Source organism: Gracilinanus agilis, chromosome 1 (assembly GCF_016433145.1).
Source record: "Gracilinanus agilis isolate LMUSP501 chromosome 1, AgileGrace, whole genome shotgun sequence".
Lineage (NCBI taxonomy): Eukaryota > Metazoa > Chordata > Mammalia > Didelphimorphia > Didelphidae > Gracilinanus > Gracilinanus agilis.
In genome coordinates this window covers 370338401-370357111 of record NC_058130.1, presented here as the reverse complement: position 1 = coordinate 370357111, position 18711 = coordinate 370338401, and the positions used below count along the sequence as shown (strand labels likewise).

Genomic DNA, 18711 nt, shown 5'->3' with positions numbered 1-18711 from the left:
TAATGAGACAGGGAAAGATTTTGGAAAATCAAATTTAAAAAGAAAAAAATGTTAAAAAATAATCTTAAAGAAAAGAAGACAAGCAAAAATTAAAAAAATAAAACAACCCCAACTCCTTATCTTAGGGATGGAGGTAGGGAGACAGTTACTATAATAGAATAGTCTGCATCCTTTAAACTTTTCCATTCAATTTAAACAAAGTTTGAAGAATTTGGGAGGGGGAACTAAGATATCAGAGTAAGAGAAAGCAGTCAGCTGATCCCCTCTGCTCTTCAAACCTATCCACACAGACCTAAAAAAATTTCCACACTAATCCTGATGAGAAAATCTGAGAGAAGTCATAGGACATTTAAGAATAGTGAAGAGAGAAAAGTCTTAGGATACTGAGGATAGGGTTTGGGTTAAGAGCATGCAACACAAAAATCAGTATAGTACCTAGAAAGAAGCTATACAAGAAAACAAGAGATCTCAGACCCATACCAAGGATCTCCTGGCCCATTTTGAGGTAGTATAATGAAGACAGATTCCAACTGGCAGCTTTGTTGTACCCTACCCCTGTTCTTTATCACAGATCAAACCAAGATTTATTTGAACAGATCCAGAGCTAACAGAGGACCAGTGGCCTGAGGCTGATATTCCTAGGCAGTGAGCTCCTTAGGAGTTGGCAATGTACCTAGAAAGAGGAAGTTCAGAAACATAGAACAGTAGCATGGCTCAAACAAGGATGTGACTTCCAGAATCAAAGGCAGCCTGCAGAGGAATTAACCAGAGCAGGAATTCCAAACCAAAAGGGAGTATACAATTCTCCCACTCTGAACCTAGAGAGCTTTTCAGCTTTTGGGCTGATAGGGCAACAGTCTACCTGTAGTCTACTCTTGCTCAGACCAAAACTCAGGTCAGAAACTGTAATGAAGACCTCAACCACAAAAAATAACAATCAGATATTGTCCTGAATCATATCAGAAATACTGAACATTTAAAGGTCCCCAGTCTTTCCCTGTTATCTCATCAGCTAGTCAATAAATATTTATGTATCTACCTACTATGTGCTAAGCACTTAAAAAAAGAAAGAAAAAAAGTCCCTGCCCTCAAGAATCATTCACTCTAATGGAGGAAGATAAAACACAAAATAAGAAGGGGAAGCAGGTATTAGAAAGAAGAGAATAGAATCAAGTCCAAGGAGTGTGAAATGACCATAAATGAAGAGATGGCAGGCCTGGGAGCCTTCTTTAAATGGAGGTTTTTGGGTGGAGTTCTTTATTCCATACTCTAGTTCCCAATTAGAGAATATTGAAAATGTTTATGAGTTGGAAATATCAATGCTGATGCAATCTCCCAGGATGAGTTACCCTTATGGGAAAATTTTCTTACAGTATGGCAGAATTCAGTTCAAGAAGAGCAAGCTGGTCTGAAATAAATCCTTGAATAATACAACATCCAATACCCAAGAAAGATTCAAGAAGGCCAACCTTGTCCTTCCTACCAGAAATGATGCAAAGCCCAGGCTTAAACATGAAGTCAGAAGTCAAGAAGTAGGCTTGAAAAATGAATCACAACAACAACAAAATCCCTATAAACAGTTATTATGGTGGCAGGGAAGCTCAAGGCACAAATCCAGGAGAAAAGAATGAAATACAAAGGATATGCAACAAAGCCTCAAAGAAAATACAATTTTGGCACAAATAATGCATGTGATAAATATAGATGAAAAAATGTCATTTGATACAGCGTGAAATGAACAGAGCAGAAAATATAATATAAACAATGACTATAATAATGTAAATGGAAAGAATACATACTACCCCCCAAAATAAAAGATGAATGTAGAAAAACTATAAAGATTAAGTATAGGGGCAACTGGGTAGCTCAGTGGATTGAGAACCAGGCCAGGAGATGGGAGGTCCTAGGTTCAAATCTGGCCTCAGACACTTCCCAGCCATGTGACCCCCCCCACAAGTCACTTGACCCCCATTGTCTACCCTTCCTCTGTTAGGTGGAAGGGGACACATACTGGGGATAATTGGGATGATTTTTTAAAAAGAAAGGTATTAGCAAACCTATTTAAAAAAAAAAGGAATGACTGAGAAGTTGCAGTTTTTCTTTGCTATGACAATTTAGGATGTACTTAGAACTGTGTGGCAAGATGGCATTCCTTAAAATCAAAAGAAAATTGATTCACTAGAAACAGTATACCCAAAAAGCAAAAGTAGGAAAAGGAAGAAAATTCATCTTCTCCCTCATCTACCTCAACAGTGCAAAGAGATTGACAATTTCACCTGAGCTCAATTTTTATAAAAACTGTAATTTACCTTACTAGCTGCTATAATGTTAAAATGAGAGAATTCATAGATATCTTTGGTGTTTTTGAAATTTTAAATACTTTACAAACATAATCCACAAACATATGAATATTCCTTCAAATTAGTGATAAAGTAAACATTATTCCTTTTAAAGAGACTACAGTTGGCATAAGGTAGTTTCATGAAAGACCTTGGCTGATGCTGACATTAACAGAAATTGGCAAGAGAATCAAGCAGATGTAAGCTGACTACCAAGAAACTCTGGCTGAGTTAAGTATTTCAAAATGACAAGGTAGGTATTACCACATCCTCACACTAACTCTGCCAAAAACTAGCTATTTTGATTAATAACATGGAAATAGGTCTTGATCAATGATACATGTAAAACCCAGTGGAATTGCTCATTGGCTACGGGAGGGGTGTGGGAGGAAGGGAGGGAAAGAACATGAATCATGCAACCATGGGAAAATCTTCTTAAATAAATAAATAAATGAGCTTTAATTTTTAAAAACTAGCTATTTTGATTTTTCAAATAGATTGTGCCTATTTTAGTCCTTCAACGTTGTTCAATAAACTAGATTGCATTTAATAAAAAGAAACTTTAGAACTCAGGGAATATTACATTAGTTCCTATCTAATGATGACACTTCTTTGGATTAGAAATCGGTCATTTGAGACCTCATTCTCATTTTAATAAAAGAAACCTTGACTAGAAAGTCTTTACATGGTAAATCTTTTGAAGGGCAACACTGAGAGCATAATAAAAAACTAATGTAACAGTGTTACAATTAACTAGCTTGCTTTAAATCTGGAGGCAATACAATAATCTCTTAGGTCCATAATATTCTACCCTTGGCTGCTTTAGGGATAATCTTTATTTATTTATTTGTTTTTTGGAGGCCCTTACCTTCTGTCTTGGAATCAATAAGAGTGGTAAGGGCTAGGCAATGGGGGTTAAGTGACTTGCCCAGGGTCCCACAGCTAGGAAGTATCTGAGGTCGGGTTTGAACCCACAACCTCCAGTCTCTGGGCCTGACAGTCAATCCACTGAGCCACCCAGCTGCCTCTGGGGATATTTTTATTAAGTGAAAAACTGAGAACAATTAACAATTGCTCTGAGCCCCCAGTTAGGAAAATCAGTAACATTTTGTTATGCTTTAAATTCCCTGGAGACTGTAACTTAATTCATAATTATTTATTAAATGATAAAAAGTAGGCCAAAGTAAAAGGAGACATCAGACACCATGTGACCTTCAGCTCTGCCTCTCCTCCTACCCGTTCCCCCATTCCCCACCAATCCCCAGAGTTGGCCAGAGCATGACTATACACCTACTTAATCTGGAATTCCAAGGAAAATGTCCCTACTTCCTTCCTGTACTCCTATTTATGCTCTTTCTGGGGTCCCTTTCTCAAGCCTCATTGATTAGAGCACTCTGACATTACTTTAGACAAGTGTCAGGACACCAGGAGTAAAGAGATGTTTAGAATGGCTCACAGTGGGCATGTCCACTTTTCTCTGCTACATCATTTTAACAAGTATGTTTACATATAAAGAATTTGTCTCCATCCTAATGGGGGAAGGTGAGAAAGAAGCCCGTTGTAGTCTCAGTCTTAAAATTAAAACTTTTCACCTTTAAAATCCAAAGGATGTTTTGGGGTGCCTAAAAAGGGGTACAGTAAGTGTGAAATCTCCAAAATTTGAAGGGTATCTGGGCTCTTTGACATAATTTACACTCATATTCACCTCTAAGTTCTATCACCTTTGATAGTCAAAATTCATGTTACAAGGAACATGTGGAAGGAAGCAGAATCTATTACAATATCTTTTAATAGACAGGTACCAAGAAAGGGAATCTGTGGAGAGAATAGATCTATTCTTGGAATTTCCCTCAATCCTTGATGAGGTGGGGATAACTGGTAATATCAGCATAAATATTGTGCTTTTAGATTTTTATTGGGTTTATGGCCTGGCCATCCTCAATCACTACCTTCTCTACCACAGCTTGGACCTATTTTTTCTCTCTCCTTTCTCAAATTTCCCTTGTGGTACTAATCCTTTCTGACTCAGCTCTTAAAATGTGTCCCCACCTTCCTGCCTTTTGCCAGACTTGCTTGTTTTTAAAGCTCCATACAATTGGACTACCTACCTCAACCAATGCAAAAATATTTCCTATCATATCTAGAGGGAATTCTAGACTTCCTTAATACCTAGTAAATAACTGAGATGTGTTTTCACTTAAACAATATGTCAGGATTAAATAAGGTGGGGTCATTTTGAAAACATAAGCCGAACTTTCCATCCCTAATATACACCCCGATAAAGTAAGTAAATTCACAAATCAAGTTTTTTCCTTATGAATCAATCGGGTATGTTCTAGATTTTGTATTCCAACATTTTTTGTAAAGTCTCTACACAAAAGACAAAGTAAGAGTTTTCTAGATTTCTTAATGCATTAATCTGACCTTTGGACAGGCACAGGTGAGGTTTTTTTTTTTAATTACCAGTAATGTATATCAAAGTTTTCCCATTTAGATTTCACTATGCTTAATATTTACCAAATATTTTATGTTCCTAAAACATCTTTTTTTGTGCCAGGATGGACATTTTGGGAATATGATTTAATCAATCATGTCTTAATTCTTAATTAATGTAAAAACTCATCTTGTAAATCCTTGGGTATGTAGAGAACTGAATAAGAAAGAATAATTTATCCTTGTTCTGCAATGGTGCTTTCACATTGGATAGCTCCAGAAAGCCTGGCTTCTGGATTCCTCTGTCCCCTCCCCTCAAAAAAAAAAACAACAAAAAAAAAACCTTATACTGCATCTATATGGTTCTTTACAGGTTAGCAAAGCCAATTTTATATACATTATCACAGTTAATCTTCCCCAGGACTATTATGGTAGACATTGAAGGTAATATTTTCCTACCTTTATAGAAAAAAAATACAAGATTTGGAAAGGTTATTACTTTCTACACATAATGTTATATTGCTGGAAGCCATTGAGGCTGTGAGGTTAGCACGGTTACTCACAAGCTCTGACAATCCAGCACGACAGGTTGTCAGGATGGAAATTCCACACTCGGTTTCCCCTATGTGACTCTTTTTACAGTGACATTCACTTGCATTGAAATTATTGCAATCAATATCCTTCTCCGGCTCAAAGGGGACACAAAAAACAATACAGGTTCATGACAAGAACAATCACAGCCATAGACTACCCACTATCCCAAAATAAACCCCTGTACAACCCCCTAGAGTATAGAAATTTCCCGTAAAATCAGCCCAGCAGAAAACCAGCAGTTAGTGAGTTAATGCAAGTTTCTAAAGTTCCCAGCAAGAAAATACCTGGCCTGAGTTTGTTCCCAAACTCCTAGACCAAAGAAACAGTGAAACACAAAGAAATTAAGGCAATGACAAATTAGCACAGAATCACCCTACCAGAACTGTATTCTTAGTGATCCTATAGCAGAAAGAACACCATGGGAACAAAACTTGGACCAGACTGATATTATTGTATCTTATTAGATGTAATCAACTAACTTAACCATTTCCTTGATTTATGATGAGAATGGAGAATATCACATAAATATATACATGATTTAATTAGTCAAAAGAAAATTAACTATTATGCTTAGCTAGGAACTGTTGTACTTGTACCTTACGCATGGCTGAAAATAATAAGTTCCAACTAAGCCACCCCGTAATGAATAATTCTTGACAAGCCTGCTTCTTTGTTTAACCACAGTAAGATAATTAGTAAAAGCCAATCATATGATGTTTCAAAAGTTAATATGTGATTTTGAATGTATGGGAAAATCAAAACCTGTATGAGATCATAAAGAAAAAAGATATAAAAATAAAAATTAGCAGATGGCACAAGAAGGAACAGCCTCTACAATTTGACTTGCACTCTGGCTCGTTTTCATTTCATTCTTCACCACGCCATCCTACCTCCAGAGACCCAACCAAGGGAAGAGTGGGCTCTTTGCATTATATAGTGAGATTAGTGAGATTATTCTCCTATAGTTTAACTCTTCATTCAGATTTCTACTATACCACCCTCCTTCCTAATTCTATCAAATAGCAAGCATTTATGCTACTATGTCCCACAGCTGATGCTAAGTATTGAGGATACAAATAAAAGATGAAATAGTCTCTATCCTTGAGGACCTTATGTTTCTTAATATTGAACAAGTCACTTTAACCTCTTCAGATCTTAGTTTCTTCCTTCATAAAGAATAGGATTAAAAGAACTTTAAGGTCTCTTCTAGATCAAAATCATTTGATTATCTTCACATATAAAAGACATAGGAAAATGCTAGTATTGCTTCAAATGAGTATGGTATATAAAAAACTATACTTTTAGTAATTACAAAAACAAGTAATGTGTGACCTCGAGAAATGGATTTAAAAGGAATATAAACCCCATTACTAGAGGAAATGTCTTATCTAACTTTTCTATGTATTCTAGAAATAGAAGGCACTGATGTTGAATATATTTGATGTTGATGTAAATGGTTAGGCCATTACATTAAATATTTTTTTTCTCCGTTAGCATCTTTCTAAACTTCAAACATCTTTTTTAAGAGATTGTGCTAGTTAGTTCTCTGTGATAACAAAGAAAATGTAATTTTCCTTTTTCATGTAAAATTCTTTGTGGTAACAAAGAAATAAAATGGATGCTCAGCAACTGAGTAATGGCAGAAAGTGCTGTCAAATATATGAATATGATGGAATATAGAATTATTCAGGAAAAAATTATAAATGAGAGATCCAGAGAAATATAGGAACATTTGCATGAATAGAGGCAGAGTGAAAAAAAAAGGAAGAGAATAAAAACAATGACTACAATAATATAAATGAGATCTCTAGAAGGAAAAGATCAGTGCCATCCTAGAGGATAGATAGATGTTTGTCAAGCAAACTTCTTTCCTCATGGAACAAAGGAGAGGAAATAGTAGGTCAAATAATGTGTAAAATAACAGACAGTTACTGAATCATTAACTGTGATTGTTTTTCATGATTATAACAGACAATTTACTTTGGTGGGTATTGAAGAAAGGAATATTTTCAGACATAACTACTATAGTATAAGTTATCAATAAAATTTACTTTGAAAAAAGAGAACTTTAGGTTGGCAATAATAGCAGAAGAGAGGACTGAAGCACACTGGTGGAGAAAATAGTACTTATGGTTAAAGCCATGAGGGAAGACATGAATTTTCCACTATGTGATTATGTAGACTTGCCAGTAATTTGACTATGCAGTTGGTTTCAGTTGAAAAGAGTAAGAGATACCAAGGACAAGTTTAATTCATTTTGAGAATGTTTTCCCAGAAGACACCTCTTTCAGACTCACTTTCAAAACTCTTTCATTTTGACTTGTCTCTTAGTCCCCATAGAGAAGCTTCCAAAGCAATTATGCCTTGGGGGTCCAAATAACTTCCAACACTAAGTAGGAAGATAATTCAATTCTCCCATATAGTATTTTTATTATTTAAATGGTTACATATAGGCAGTTTGGAGTAGTGGACAGGGAAGTAGTACTTACAGGCTGGTGAGTCAATGGGCCAGTCAAATCAACCTCTAGGTAACTACCTAAGGCTATAATTTGTAGAAATGTGTTCAAATACACTTAAGAGAAAATGTTTCACTGGAAAAATGTAATGTCAATGAAATCACAGGTAAGGTTTTTGTTTTGTTTTGTTTTGTTTTTAATTCTTACCTTCAGTCTTAGAAGCCATACAAAGTATTGGTTCCAAGGAAGAAGAGTAAGGGTTGGCAATTAAAGTGACATACCAATACTCATACAGGTAGGAAGTGTCTGAGGCCACATTTGAACCCAGGACCTCCTGTCTCTGGGTCTGGCTCTATCCACCCAGCCACCTAGCTACCCCCATTCGTTTGTTTTCTTAAAGCAAAATTAACTGGAAACACTTCCTGAGTATAGCAATAGTGAATTAACAAAATGTTGTTCCAAAGGTTGGTTTGGAAACATTCAAAGATGATGTTTGGCCAGGCTAGCATTCTTTGTGAAGGCTGATGGGAGGGAAGGAAACGAGCATTGAGAGCACTTTAAAATATGATCTCATTTGATACTCTCAACAACCCTAGAAGATGCTATGATTATCACAATTTTACAGTTGAGGAAACTGAGGCAAACAAATTAATTCACTTGTCTAGGGTCACTACTAACTAGTGAGTGTCTTGTGGTTAAATTTGAATTCAAGTCTTCATAATGGGGCCTAGTACTTTATCCACTTCAACATCTAACTGTCACATGAGATACTGATTGATGCATGATGAAATGGTATATTACAAAGACTAAAGAGGGAAAAGGCTACTCACCTAGTCTCTGTAGATTAAATTTTGGAACTTTCTTCCTAAAATGGGTTTTTCTCTCAGATAGCAACAAATCAATGTGTGTTATATTTCCTGTGGATGGCAAACCTTGGATTCTAACCATGTTCAGTTGAACCCACCATAGTACATTCAAATATAATACTCAAGCTAGAACAAGCATTTTTAATTTATTAAATATCTATGTGTTAAGACACCCATTCTAAGCACTTTACAAATATTGATCATTTGATCATTTCTAAAGAAGGAAAAGCAACTTACATGAGGAAAACCTAATCCCAACAAAGATATTTAGTAAATGCTTACTGTATAAGACAGAAATAATTTTAAAACTGTACAGAAATTTTAAAATATTTTCCCACAGGCCTATGAATTTCTATAGAAATCAGCTTTGCACATTTTCTTTTTAGAACAAAATGTTTTCTTATACCAAGAGGCAGATGCTATTGTTATTCCTATTCACAGGTGAGAAAACTGATTTAGACAAACTTGCAGGTCACCCAACCTGTAATGTATGAATCTTCCTGACTTCAGGCCTAGTAAACTAGCCATGGCATCAGCTACCTTTATCAACTGCCTCTAATTCAGTCTAAAATACATTTCTGATAATAAGGTGGTCACTCTGCACTGGCCTGCCACTCACCGTTTTATCCCAGAATCTCAGTGTGCAATTCACAAATGGAACTTAAGTAGTACACTGGAGATCATGAGAAGCTATTTAGAATGCACAAAATAAGATCAAGAAAAAAGGCAAAAAGTGCCTAGTGGCAAAAAGAAATTGGTAAGTGGTTGAACTGGCAACACAGTTCAGAAGTTTAGAAGTTCCCAAATGGGTCAAAATTCATTGTTGGTAAAGATCTGAATATTCAGCTCTCCTGAGAGTCAGACTTGGACACTATTAAAATACAATGGGAACTGGACAGCTAGGTGGCTCAGGTGATAGATAACCAAGCCTAGAGATGGGAAGCCTTGAGTTTAAATCTAGCCTGAAATACTTCCTACCTGTGTGACCCTGAGCAGGTCACTTAATCCTCATTGCCTAGCTCTTACTGCTCTTCTGCCTTAGGATCAAGGGTTTAAAAAAATAGAATGGGGATTTAGGAAAGTTTATTGGGCAAAGAGAACTGAGTGGCAGAAGGTCTTAAGAAAAGTAGCCTAGGCTAGAAAACCTAATCCCAACAAAAAGTAGGCAACAATTATTTAGTAAATGCCTACTGTATGACACAGAAAACTTATGGTGCAAAAATGTCCAATTCCACCTCACTAAAGACCCAAGTCAGTTCACATCCACAAGTATTTTCTTATCGAAAACTCTTTATTTGTTTAGACTCTGAATTTAAAAACTTCCTTATTCCACTTCCTTCCCCCCCCCCCCATTCTTATCAACTTTCTGAGTATTCCTTCCTCCTCTTTGCCTATCAGTGACATCAGAAAATTTTCAGAGGCAATGGATAAGGAAACTGATGACTGAAGAAAATAAAGCATGAAGCGGATCTGAATTCTTCTAACTATATATTCCTTGTTCTTATTAAGCCAATAATCCCCATGGATCTGCCATGAAATCAGAAGTATGATTAATTTATAGCAAACCAGCCCAGTCCCTTTGTTTTAGGGGCTTCAACCAAGTAGGAAATGGAAAAACAAGACCTGAAAGTGTTGGAAACACAAAACACACACACACACACACACACACACACACACACACACACATTCAGTCCAAAGAATGGAGCAGTGAGCCCAGTTCGCCCCCGACCTCCATAGTTCTACTAGGGTTATTATTGTGATATTATAATTTATTTTTCTTCAAGCCTTTCTTTTATTCTAATTTAATTTCACCTATAAGGTAGGAGAGGGAGATCAAAGGGATAATTTCATAGAGCCAAGGGTCTCAGCCCTACAACTTCCCTACACCAAGTATTTCTTTTCCTCTAGTATTTCCCTAGACATTCACTTTAGTTTAAATTTTAAATAAAATGGTGATTAGACACGTGCTTTTGACTGATCCCAGGTGGTAGTTGGTGGTACTCAGAACTAGAAGTCATTATTTTGGAAAGGGGATGACAGAGGATATTTGGGGGGGGGGGGATAAAAATTTCAGGATGTTAACAATCAAAATGGGGTAGAACAAAGAGGGTAGCAGAATGAGATTGGGAACAAAGGCACAGTAAAAACATACTTAAACTAAAAGTGGGTCCCAAATTTAAATGGATGCTAATAGTAATGTTTTGTGGCCAAAAAGAGTAAACATACTCTAATGCTTGTTATAAATATAGAATGTGCTAAGATTTCTTTTTTTAAAAGAGGCCTTTGGTTCTGTAGTATTTACAATTTTGTAATAGTTTTGTTCTTTATGTAAAAATACTCTTCCATTAGATTTACTTCTTTTCAGGACTGGGGATACCAAAAATAGGAACTTATTGCCAGCTCATTTTAATGTAATAGTAACTGGTGATGCTAAGATGATGTAAAATAAAATGACCAATTTGCTGTTGGATTTGGTCAGGACACCTTTACATGTACAGATCCCTGCTCTCTCCAAGTTTCCAGGACACCTAAAGAAAAAAAAATTTTAATCCAGAAAGGGGAAAACATAGGACAGTTTTTCTTGGGAACTCATGAGTCTCCCTTTTCTGGGGTCTACAATTCAACTCTGAAAAGACAGAGAAAGCACCTTCCTCAAGCAGGTGCACCTGCCAGGAAGAAAGGAGCTCTTAAGTCTTATAATCACTAGCAGGAGGGCGGCTATCTGAGGGGAAAAGAGCTTTCAGAGGTTATCACTGCTCTCAGCTTCCCTATCTCCACCCGCACTTGGGTCCTTGAAACAAGAATAAACCTACTTAAAACCCAGACTCCAAAATGAGTTCTGGATTCACCCAAGGAAGGGATGTGGCGATACCATGTTTCTCATGTGGCTGAGACACCCTGTTTCTCCATTTTCTCCTTTAACTCGGTATCAGACACACGAGCCAATAGCAAAGCGACGTAAACCCTAGTTTCTCCACCCACCTTGGCCTGGGCATCCCCGGTTTCCACTCCCGCTTTCTTCCCCACAACTTGCTTCCTTCCCTGGACTGGGCGCTTACTTCTCTCTGGGGATGCTAAATGGAACAGATGAGCTGCGCTTCTGGTCAGCAACGCAGTACTCCCTATCATCTCCCCCCCTACCCTGCTTTCTCTGGCTGTCTCCACCCTAAGGAAGGAAACAAGAACCTCAAAGACGCCGCAGAGAAGATGTCTTTCTTTTACCTGTGGTCGTGCCCTCAGAAAAGCACGGACCAGCCACGTACAGGAGGAAACTGAGAGACAGAGGGGCCCAGAGAACCCCCGGAGAGGAGCGCATGGTGCTGGTTAACTCGCTGCAGAGTACCCTCGATGAGACCCTGGAGGCACAGTCCACTTCAGCTAGTCCGACTGAGCAGAAGGTTGTCGCCCGCTAGTTCCCCAGTAACCACCTAAGGGAAGGACATCGCAGTTTGTCGGAGGAGGAAGTGTAGATGTGGGTGGGGAGAGGGAGTAGCTTAGAGAAAAGGCAGGTGGGAGGGGCTCGACTAACCTTTCCTCCTCCCCCAAAAAAACTCTTTCCCCCCCTCGCCCTAACCCCGGGACAGTTTTGAATAGTACATGTTGCCTCCATCAATTATTCAGCCCTGCAGCTCAAGCTGGTTTATCTTCAGTTTCTGTGGCTAAGCTGCCTCAATGTCTTGCCCAACCTTGGCCTCTGCAGATCTTAGCTAGGACTTAAGGCTAACCAAAGCAAAAATGGCCTTACATGTCCAATAAACTAAGACCTGGGAAGGTGCTAAAGCTGCCTAAAACAACTTGCACCTAATTATTTTGATAACGCCCAGAGTAAGGAAAAAAAATTCTTTCTCTCCAAGAATCTTTATTTTAAAGGCTTTTTTCTTCTTTTTTCATTTACTGGCCTATATGTGCCACCTGTGTTAAAAGAAAAAGACTGGGCTTGGATCTTTGGAGCAAATTGACTTCATTTGAGAGATGCAGGTCACAGCAGAGAGAACTGAGATGCATGGCCATAGAACCTGATCATTACAGCTGACATGTTTATAGGTCTAAAAGATATTACAGCAAGAGGATTTTCCTTCCTTTCTTTCTAAGAGAATGAGGAGAAGCTGATCTTTTCTCTCCTCTTTACTTAAAGAGGTTAAATGATGTGATGTAACATACATGGACAATCTGAGCAAAATAAAATCACAAGAAGATATGTCTCATACTAGTGTAAGGGTTAAATTAGGGGTTTTGACAAAATAAGAGAGCAGCTTCCTTTTTACACTAGCTAGTTTCCATTCTGTCTTGTGTCATAATTTATGATGCCTTTTCCAGGACATTGTGTGGCAAGCCTAAGGCTAATGCTGTCATCGGGCACTGAGGCAATACAGTGACCTATGCTTAGTTTGTACATCCCACCCTCCCTCACAAGGTTATGACTATGAGATTAACAAATATATATATTTAAAATATATACATATCTAATCTTACCATTTGATTCTCAGATTTATGGTACATTACAGTTATTCTGTGACTAATAATTGAGACTATTGCTATGAAATGGCAGTTACAACTTAACCAGATTAATTAACAAGAATGATTAAAAGTAAAATAATCTTAATTTTTGTTTTACACATAAAGGGAACTAAATGATCACTAAGACTCCTTTCAATTGTGATATTATGTGATCCTTTAATGAAGTAAACCAATTCATCATGTATGAAATATTCTCCTCTGTACTTCCTACCATAAAATCTCAAGAGGCCTGTTCTCTGAAGGTTATGCTTGGCTCCCATAGAGAGAGTATGTGTTTTCCTTTTATTTGTTTAGCAAAGATCCACCTTGAAATTGTTACCATAGACCTTGAGTGGAAAAAAAAAAACAACCTAAAATAGAATAGATGTACTGTGCATTGTTCTGACTCAAGCACATTCAGGTAGTGGAAAAGGGGGAGGAAAGAAGGCAGGTAACCAACCTGTGGTGCAATGGCTTGGAATGCCAAGTGCTAAATAAAAAAATAACAATAATAAAACAAAATGTATTCAGTACAGCTACATCATTACAAGAGTAAAGGGTAATAATAATAAGTGATACTATTAGACTGTATTTTTTCCACTTAAAAAATTACTCAGGTTTCTTTTTTTTCCAAAACTGAAATCCTTTTTTAATAAATGGAGAAATGAAAATTTTAGAGACATGAAATTGCTAAGGGACAGGCCCTGAAGGCAAGTCATATGGTTTTAAACAGAAAACAAATGGTTGAGTTCTGATTCTAGCTATTGTTAAACTTAGAAAAAATGCAGAACTATTAAATAGTCATAAAACCACTCTTTAATCAAGGGAAAGGGGGATGAGGGCTACTTGGCCTCTTATGCAGAGCTGCGCCTGGTGCAGATTCTAAATGAACACTGCTTTGCTCTGCTCCCTGATCCCCCTGGGAGTGCCACCGCCCTAGATGATGACTCCCAGGAACAAAGGAAATTGGGGAACTTAAATACCATTTGGGAAGATCCTGGGGCTGGGAGAGATGATTGACATTATACTGACAGGATACAATCAAGCTAGAGAAAGGGATCATAGCTAGGGGCTATGGTGTAAGGGAAAGGGACTGCTTACACAATGGATACTAAAGGAATGGTCCCTGTCCAGGTAGTCTTCCTGGGAAAGGTCTTTGATACAATGGGGAAGACTACCTAGGACAAAAGGATATTTAGCATTTACCTGGGGTCCATTATTCAGTCTGCAACTGCTAGCCTTAGATTCCCTTCAGGGTGGATTCTCAAGGGAACTGGGAAGAAGCACAAGCCTTGGGGGTCTCCAACCTACAAACTATTTCTAAACTTGGGGTTCATCATACCTGACTAAGCTACAAGTTTGGGAACTATAGAGTCGATGTCGACACTATGAAATACTGTAATAATCAGCATATAAATATGCTCCATGATAGGAGTCTTCTTGTCTCCTAGCCATGGTATCTTCATGTTGCAATGGAAAAAAGAGTGATATTAGAAACACAGAACTTTTAAATTTCAAATCCTAATTCTGACACTTGGTTTGTATGACTTTAGGCAAGTTATTTAACTTCTCTGGACCTCAGTGTCCTCATTTGTAAAAATAAGGAATTGGAGTAAATTATCTCTAAGGTCCTTCTCAACTCTAATTCTATGATTCATTTCAGAGAGAAGGAAAAATGATTAAAAATTAATTCAAATTAAAAAGGAATTTTTATTGAAGTTATAAACAGAACAAAAGCTAGATTCTTTTCTACCATTGTTAAATTGGGGGAAATTGTCAATTATATAAGTATAGTTATATTTCATGACACATAACCACAGCCTTGGAGAATAGAGGGTGCAATTAGATATTTATAATATATGGATTGTGAAAGGGAACTGCCTTTCAGTTAGGTCAGTCAAATTCTAGCCATCCCTTACAACTATAGTAAAGGGTCTCTCTTCCACATAACAGGATCAAGTACCTTGCATGTCTACATGGAATCTAGAGTCCCCAAACTTGTGGCTTAGTGAGATCTGATGAACCCCAAGTTTTAGAAATAGCTTGTAGGTTGGAGACCCCAAAGCTTGTGCTTCTTCCCTGTTCCCTTGAGAATCCACCCTGAAGGGAATCTCAGGCTAGCAGTTGCAGACTGAATAATGGACACCAGGTAAATGCTAAATACCCTTTTATCCTAGGTAGTCTTCCCCATTGTATCAAAGACCCTTCCCAGGAAGACACACCTGGGCAGGGACCATTCCTTTAGAATCCATTGTGTAAGTAGTCCCTTTCCCTTACACCCTAGCCTCTAGCTATGATTCCTTTCCCAAGCTTGATTGTATCCTGTCAGTATAATGTCAATCATCTCTCCCAGCCCCTGGATCTTCCCAAATGGTATATAAGTTCCCCAATTTGCTTTGTTCCTGGGAGTCATCATCTAGTGCAGTGTCACTCCCAGGGGGATCAGGGAGCAGAGCGAAGCAGTGTTCAATTCTTAGACTCTGCACAAGGCGCAGCTCTGCAAAAGAGGACAGGTAGCCCTCATCCCCCTATCCCTTGATTAAAGAGTGATTTTATGACTATTTAATAGTTCTGCATTTTTTCTAAGTTAACACTATAATTAGTTGTATAAAGTAGATAACATGGTGATTCTGTTCAAAATCAACCTTAGAGCACAAGCCTTCAAAAAATATTAATCAGAGAAACATTTTCTAATAATGAAGAAAAATGATCAATTAATGAGGAACCTTATTCTTAGATTAAGGGTTAATGCTTTCTTAAAGCTTTGTCAAGATTACATTATTTGCTCTGGTGAAAAGCATCAGGATCAGATGTTAATCTGAGGTATTGGGGTTCAGCTCACATTGAAGAGTTATCACTCTCTCTATGTGTCCTGATATAATGAAAGGTCAGTTGTGATTTCAGCCCTCTGATTATGTTTTCTTGTTAACCATCTCTCTTTGGAAAATAGAGGAGTCTTTCAAGCATTAAACCAAATGGACTATGTTACTGGAGTCATTTGTCGTTATTACTAACATTGTTTTAAATCGCAAATGTGAAAACAAATGAGCAATATGAGTTAATGAATGACTAATAAGTAAGCAATCTTTAATTAGTAGGTGACAGAAACAAACCTATGACTTCAAAACCTAAGAATCAAATAAGTAGGCATGAATATGACTGAACTTGGAAGAAAACAAAATTATAAGTTTCAATATAGCCTAAAAATAATTTCTTGTCTCAGAAAGCTGGAAACAGAAGAAAAGAATGAAAACATTTATTAACTTTTGACTTCATGACAGCCATTGTGCTCATAGCTGGAAAAAAATAGTTTCAAGTCACTTAATCCAGACCCAAAGTTTTGAACAGATGGAGAAAATGAGTTCTATAGAGTTTAGATGACTTATTTAATGTCACACAACTTGTAAGCAACAACACTGGGATTCAAAGACAGGTCCTCTGACAACAAATTAAGCATTCTTTCCTCTCCACCATACTACATTTGGTTTTATGTTTAATTTTCATTACATTCTCTATATTATGGCCTGTCTACAAAGACATGATAGAAATCAAAAAATGTGTTGTGTCTACTATATCAAGTTACTAGGCTTATCATAATATAAAGAAGAATGGCATATGGCCACTACTTGTAATAGGGTTTCATACTCCAAAATGAACACTGGTCATGTAGTCCAATAATAATAAAATGAAATCAACTATGAAACAAAATAAGAAATATAAAATGCTATGTTGAGAAGGGTAAAGGAATCAAAAGGCCTCAGCAAAGAAAAATAGACAATTGATTGAATATTTCAAATTTGGAGGAGGAGGTAGACTGAACAACCTGAACAATGACGTTTTTTATGAGACTTCAACTTTGCCCAGACATTAATCAATCAATATGAATAAATTATAAAACCAACCTTAATCAATGTGCCAGGCACAGTAAAACACTGAGGCTATGAAAAGAGGCAAAAGACAGTCCCTCCAACTTGCAATCTTATGAGGAAGACAATATGCAAATAAGTATATAAAAAGCAAGCTATATGCAAAATGAATAGGAAATAATTAACAGAGGATAGGCACTAGAAGAGGGTTGAGCAGGGATTTCTGTAGAAGATGGATTTAGTTTGGACTTAAAGGAATCCTAGGAAGTCAGTAAACTGAATTTAAAAAAAAGAGAACATTCCAGACATAAGGAACAAGCAGAGAAAATGCCCAAATCTGAGAAGGGGAGTGTTTAGTTTTTTTTTTTCAAGGAACAGCCTGGAAGCCAGTCACATTGGATCAAAGCCTACATGGCAGAACACTTATAAAAGGGAGGTAGGGGGGAGGGGACACACAGTAGGAGATGTACTTGTTCATGAAAATCTGAATGCAACCAGAGCATTTTTGGTTTTTGATCATGGAGACAACAGGGAACCATTGGTGTTTATTGAGTAGCGGAATGTCATGGTCCAACGTGCCCTTTAGGAAAATCACTTTGGTGGCTGAATGGAAGATGGAATGAAGTAGGGAGATACTTGAAGCTGGGAGATCCACTACCTAGGTATTGCAGTAGTGAAGTGATGAGAGCCTGCACTAGCCTGGTGACAGTATCAAAACAGAAGTGTATTATAGAGGTGATGCAAAGGTGAAATCTTTCCTTTGTCAATGTGGAAACTAGCAACCCCAAACTTGTGGCCTACTGAGATCCGATGAACCCCAAGTTTTAGAAATAGCTTGTAGGTTGGAGACCCCCAAAGCTTGTGCTTATTCCAAGTTCCTAGTTCCCTGGAACATCCACCCGGAAGGGAATCTCCAGGCTAGCAGTTGCAGACTGAATAATGGATCCCTGGGTAAATGCTAAATACCCTTTTGTCTTAGGTAGCCTTCCCCATTATATCAAAGACCCTTTCCAGGAAGAAACACCTGGGCAGGAACCATCCTTTTGTATCCATTATGTAAGCAGCCCCTTCCCTTACACCCTAGCCTCTGGCTAGGATTCCTTTCCCAAGCTGGATTATATCCTGTCAGTATAATGTCAATCATCTTTCCCAGCCCCTGGATCTTCCGAAATGGTATATAAGTTCCCCAATTTCCTTTGTTCCTTGGAGTCATCATCTAGCTCAGTGTCACTCCCAGGGGGTCAGGGAGCAGAGCAAAGCAGAGTTCACTCTGCATAAGGTGCAACTGTTTAGAGGCCTAATCAGACCTGTTCCCCCTTTCCCCTTTCCCTTGATTAAAAAGTGGCTTTTATGACTATTTAATAGTTCTGCATTTTTTCTAAGTTAACACCTTGATAGGAGTGAAGCTAACTGGCAATATTCTAGCTAGTTTCCTTCCAGTATTTATACCACATTAGAATCAGACTAATGCATAGAATTTTATACTTTGAAATAGGAAGACTTGGATTGAATCTCCTATTCTCCTTCTCTCACCTATTATATAGCCTTGGGCAAGTTATTTAATTTTTATATACTTTAGGCAACTCTCAAGTGTAATGCAGGGTTGCAGCAGAAGCTTTTTGCTTTTGCAAATCAACTGTAGCAGCTCTGGCAGTTAGAA

The 18711-nt window shown here is 37.6% G+C and overlaps 1 protein-coding gene across 1 annotated transcript in view; it reads right to left on the bottom strand.

Moving 5' to 3' along the window:
- The window catches only part of EMB (embigin), a 43019-nt gene extending 31015 nt beyond the window's left edge, over positions 1-12004 (bottom strand). The window contains exon 1 of the mRNA XM_044657750.1: positions 11911-12004. Coding sequence (XP_044513685.1) covers positions 11911-12004 — 94 coding nt within the window. The remainder of the gene's footprint in view (positions 1-11910) is intronic.
- Between the last annotated feature and the right edge of the window lie 6707 nt (positions 12005-18711).